The following is a 5,833-nucleotide window of genomic DNA, read 5'->3' on the forward strand; positions in this document are numbered from 1 at the left end:
TTGTAAAGTTTAATGGTTGTAAAGTTTAATGGTTGTAAAGTTTAGTGGTTGTAAAGTTTTGTGGGTTTTGAGCGATTCTTGTAAAACGAGCCGTCGGACTTTGTCCTGGTAAATGAACGGTGGTTCTTTCTGAATCTGGAGAAACATCTGGACTTTGTCCTCACTGAGTTGAAAATGAGAATTTAATCTGCTCCTCTGATGTTTTCAGGTGACCAATGAGATCACGCCGGTGCTGACGTACTCGTACATGGCTGTGCTGGTGCCGACCTTCCTGCTCACGGACCTCCTGCGCTACAAGCCGGTTCTGATCGTCCAGAGCGTGTGTCACGTGGCCATCTGGATCCTGATGCTGCTGGGTTCCTCGTTGCTTCAGATGCAGCTCATGGAGTTCTTCTACGGGATCACCATGGCCTGCCGCGTGGCCTACTCCTCCTACATCTTCTCCCTGGTCAGCCCGGTTCTGTACCAGCGCGTGGCGGGCTATTCGCGCTGCTCGGTTCTGCTGGGGGTCTTCACCAGCTCCGTTCTGGGCCAGCTGTGCGTGTCTTCTGAAAAAGTCACCTACTACGTCCTTGACGCCGTTACTTTGGGCTTCGCGAGCTTCGGCTTGCTGCTGGCGCTGTGTCTGCCCTGGCCCAAACGCTCCTTGTTTTTCAACCGGGCCCAGAACCAGGAGCAGAAGGAGCTGATGGCCGTGGCTCGGTCCGAGGCGGACAAACTCAACCCGCCGGAGAAAGGAGCGAGGTCGGCGGCGCGCTGGAAGGATTCTGTTTTTGTGCAGATGCTGCTGGAGGTGAAAAACCTGGTGAGGAGTCCCAGCCTGAGACTCTGGTCCATGTGGTGGATCTTCAACTCCACCGGCTACTACCTGGTCCTGTTCTACGTCCACATCCTCTGGAACAAGATCGCCAACGACAAGAAGGTGTACAACGGGGCCGTGGAGGCGGCGGCCACGTTACTAAGTAAGACATTGATCCGGTTTAGTTTCACAGTTTTTAATCAGCTGTTGGTGAGTCGAGACACAATCTGTGTAACACACGGACAACACGTGATCCAGGGGCCAAACACGGCCCTCGATATTACACGATGAACACCAGCATTTTATAAATGAAACTTCAGGAAATCCAAATTAAACATCTTGGACAGATGCATCTAAAACGTTTGGATTAAGATTGGAGACCGAACCTTAAAGACTCCAACAATCAAACGTTCCGTCTTAAAGTGTCGCTTCATCTCCACGTAAGAAAAGTCACTGTTGAAAAATGGGTTGCCACGTCGATATCCAAGATGGCCACCGCCGTATAGTCGTCCCTCGTTATATCGCGGTGCCATTTTAACATCTGGATTTGACCGGACTGTGTGTTGGGTTCACTCTCTACCAATGCACCAAATATCAGCTCAGTGAGGAAAAAATATCAAGGAGTTATTGTCATTTTTTGTTTTAAGCTATGGCGGCCATCTTGGATTTGTGATTTGGATTCAGTTTGTGATGGGGAACGTCCTCTGCAGTCTCATCAGATTTCAGCTCTGCATGTGTAAAAATGGCTGAGTTAAATTCATTTAAATGTAGCTTTGGTGGCCATCTTGGATTTTTCATTTGAATTAATTAATTATTGGACATTGCTCTGAGCTACCACCACCAAATTTCAGCGTAATATGTCTGAAATAAAAAAATATAAATAATAAATAAATGCAACGCAGCTACTAACGTGGGGGTCTCCGGATGTGACCCCTGCGATCGGTGACGGATCACTACGGATGACACTCGACCTACTCTTCCTCTTGGGCGATTCCACTTCACTTCAGACTCGGGTCCTCCACCAGAGGTCTGGGTTCTGTTCAGCATCTCAGCTGTTTCTAGGACTGCTCTCTTCTGGACAGAGATCTCTCGGGTTGTTCCTGGGATCTGTTGGACGTATTCGTCCAGTGTGGGGGTCACAGCACCGAGTGCTCCAACGACGCCATTGGGACTTTGGATTGGACTTGGGATTGAGAGCTTTGACTCTCCGCAGCTTCTGTAGTTCCTCTTTCAGCTCTCGGTGTTTCTCCAGCTTCTTCCTGATGTTACGGTCTCTTGGCATTGGGACCACGATGTCTGGTTGGGTAGCCATCACTTGTTAGTCCCACAGTACCTTAGCCTTCCATTCTCCACCTGGTGGCGTCTCCCACTTTGACTGTGGGACCTCTTTGACTGCGGGGCGGCTGTGGCTGAGTGGTTAGAGCAGTCATCCTCCAATGCGAGAGTTGGGGGTTCGAATCCACCAGCAGTCACATGCTGAAGTGTCCCTGGGCAAGACGCTGAACCCCTCATAGCCTCAGATGTGTGTCCCATCAGTGTATGAATGTGATAAAGCTCTGATTAGTCACTTTAGGATGATTTGTTCAATTATCTTTGTAGAGATCTAGTATAGAGCTGTATGAACGGGTACATGAGGCACAGATTGTTGTAAAGAGCTTTGAGTATCTTGAAATAAGATAGAAAGGAGATATGTAAGTACAGCCCATGTACCAATTACCTCCAGTACATTTACTCAGCACACATGTTCCTGTACATTATTACACCCTGCCATGATGTGTTGGACTGTCTCAGGGGTGTCTTTGCCCAGCGTCCATCTTGGATCTTGTCTAATAAGGTAGACCCCGGCCTCTGTTGCTCTTGAGGTTCTGGTCTTGTTCTGCCATGATTAGTGTCTCTGAGCTGTCCTCCAGTCCAGTCCTCTCTAGCCACTGGTAGGATTCATTGATGTCCTTCCTTCCTTCTGCTCAGTCTCAGCTCTGGGTGGATCAGGATTATGTTGAGAGCACACCCTGGAGGACCCGTTTGTGTTGATCTTAGCTTCCAGCCTTCTTCTCCTTGTTGTTCGGCTTCATCTTATAACCAGGTGCGGTGTACACCAGATTTTTGACAGAACTCAGAGGATGAGAATATTTCACAGCTAGGTTCTGGTACCTTTGGCAGTGTGGGCCAGTGCCCAGTCCTGCTCAGACCCAGTGGACCAGCACCAGCAGAGAACATGGACCCAGACTATCTATGGAAAATTCACTCTGGACTTCAAAAAACGTGGCTTCTGGACCTCTCCACTCGTCCTCCAGACTCTGGGACCTGGATTTATGTCTTTCATGTGAAAAGAGGACGTTGGACCACTGAGAGAGCAGGTGAGACGCTTCTGTCTCTGGTTCAGGAGTGGCTGGACTCGAGGACATCTGTAGCTCATGTCCAGGAGTTGGTCAGCTGATCAGGTAACCAATAACATTTAGGTTTATTCTCTGTTCAGTCCAGAAAAAAACACTCCTCTCCAGAACTACAAACAGTCTTCAGACCCCTCAGAGACGGGGGACACCGGAGGACCTCGTGTTAATCACAGGGCAGACTTGGCTCCCCCGGGAATCGTGGGTAAATCCGTCAGATTACGACTAGTTGGTGAACGGCGTTCATGGAGTTTCCTCTTCTTTCTAAAGGAGTCCGTTGAAAAGCTTGACTCAGTTCAGCGAGACGCCACCTTGAAGGACAGGTCAGGTGACGGACAGGACGTTCCAACACGAACATGAAGACAGAACTGATCCGTCACGTGTCGGGACCGGACTTTCAACCGCTCCGAGGCTCTCGGATGATGAACGTGTGGGCGCAGTAAGACTTCATGAAGTCATTTCATGAGCTGGAGATTAATCTTTGACATCTGGCTCGTACAAAACAACACAAGTTAAAAATGCCATAAAACTTTAAAAAGCTTTGCTAACCCAATAAAAACATTTTAAAATACACAATACATTAAAAACATCTCAGCAGACGATGGTTCGTCATGCCTGCTCATCGCAGAGGGAACTAATGACTTTGTTCCACTTATCTTCACCAGAGGAACCAGCATCTTCTCCCAGATGGTACCAGTCTGAATAATGGTTGCAGTGGATGAGTTGGCTCACTGTGAACCTGGACTGACTTTTATTCCAGAACCTGACGGTACAGGTCTGTAGGTTACGTTAGTTGGTGACCAATGAATGAAGCTCCTTGGTTTTACTGACATTCAGGTCCAGAAGGCAGAGAGCTGGTCTATGAGCTGCGAGTAGGAGGGGCTGTTGGTCTTTCAGACCAGCAACTAGGACCATATCATCAGCAGACTTGGTTCATGTGAAATCTTTGTTGTTAGGTCGCAACTCATTTATGTATAAAGAGAATAAAAGTGGTGATAGCACACAACCCTGTGGAACACCAGTGTTATCAACACAGACTCGTTGGGGTCTTCCTCTCAGAACTAATCCACAACACAAGATGGCTGCTGACGTTAAGATCACAGGTGTTTTGAAAGGAAAGTTCTGATGAAAGGTCCATGAATAATACGCCAGCGTGTCTTCAGGTTGTCTAAATCATTATGGGCCTTGTTTTTACAACTAATGGTCGTGTAAATGCTTCAACTCGTTATTTCTGTGCAGGCGCAGGAACCACGTTCGTGGCGGGCTTCGTTAAGATCCGGTGGAACATCTGGTCCGAGCTGGTAATCGGCATCATCACGGCGCTCCAGGCGGGCCTGCTGCTCCTCATGAGCACCACGGACCAAATTTGGGTCTGTTACATCGCCTACATCCTCTTCAGAGGCTTCTACCAGTTCCTGGTGCCGATCGCCACGTGAGTTGCAGTGGGTCCGAACTCGGCTGTATCAGGAAGTTCTGCTGCTTCGAGTCGTTACGTTTCGTTCACACGACGTTTCCACCAGTTTTCAGATCGCCTCGTCGCTCACGAAGGAGCTGTGCGCTCTGGTGTTCGGCATCAACACGTTCCTGGGGACGATCCTGAAGAGCATCATCAACCTGATCTTCGCAGACAAGAGAGGCCTCGGCCTGGACGTGCAGTCTCAGGTGAGGAAGTGTCCGTTAGCATCCGTTAGCGTCGCCACAGATCCACGGATGGATTATAGGAGCCACAAGAAAATCAGCCACACGTTTATTTTTCATTTATTTTTTTGGGTGTCATCAGTAAACGATTTTATTAGATCAGTCGTTTGACCCTCACGGTAACGTTATCGCCCTCTAGTGGTCCGGAGTGGGAACCGACCCTCATCCAATCCCATTATAAATGCAGTCCACAATGTTCTTCGTTTTACGTCTGTCTTTATACTTTTGATTTTTATATTCGCTCACTCGTGATGTTTTGCTCTTTTGTGGAGAGCTTCTGGAAAAGTTGTTGTGAGGGCTGCCCCGGCAGAGGTCCATCTCTCATCTTGTCCAGAAAAATTATTTTCATTTGGACATAAAGAGCAGAAACGCACCTGTGTCGTGCACGAGTAAACATCTGGCACAAAGCAGCAGAGCCACATGCAGACTGAAGGATCGGACGCTCCGGGGCCGAGACTCCTGTGGGCTCCACCCAGAACACGGCGCCGTGGGGGGGTAGACCGGACCGCAGCAGCTCGGAGGACAACCGCTTCAGTTAAACAACAAAATGAACAAAGTGCACAAGAAAAGTTTTAGAAAATAAAAAAGTAGAAAAACCTTCATGTCCGACTCGCAGGTTGGACCGACAGTCACGTTTTATTTTCAGATACCAGTTCTGGACGAATAAAAAAAAATTTCCTTTTTGGTGTACCGGTACTTATCAAACTTTTTTTTTCCATAAATATTTTGAGGATTTACAAAAAACAAAACGATGAAAGGTCCTGAAGGAGTTTTATTTTGTAAAGGTCATTAAAATGAGAAATTTAAATTTTATTATTCATATCTGCAAACGTTGTCACTTTTTGGCAAAAATCACAGATTTCAATCAAAAATATATAATTTGTCGTATAAATATATACATTAAATCATTATATAAATATATCCGTCATTATTTAAATATATCAAT

General features: G+C 47.3%; 1 protein-coding gene across 1 annotated transcript in view; it reads left to right on the forward strand.

Moving 5' to 3' along the window:
* The window catches only part of slc19a1 (solute carrier family 19 member 1), a 10,958-nt gene that overhangs the window by 2,352 nt on the left and 2,773 nt on the right, over positions 1-5,833 (forward strand). The window contains exons 2-4 of the mRNA XM_037696516.1: positions 209-962; positions 4,429-4,621; positions 4,710-4,851. Coding sequence (XP_037552444.1) covers positions 209-962; positions 4,429-4,621; positions 4,710-4,851 — 1,089 coding nt within the window. The remainder of the gene's footprint in view (positions 1-208; positions 963-4,428; positions 4,622-4,709; positions 4,852-5,833) is intronic.

This window comes from Nematolebias whitei, chromosome 23 (genome assembly GCF_014905685.2).
Source record: "Nematolebias whitei isolate Nwh7 chromosome 23, NemWhi1, whole genome shotgun sequence".
Taxonomy (NCBI): Eukaryota; Metazoa; Chordata; class Actinopteri; order Cyprinodontiformes; family Rivulidae; genus Nematolebias; species Nematolebias whitei.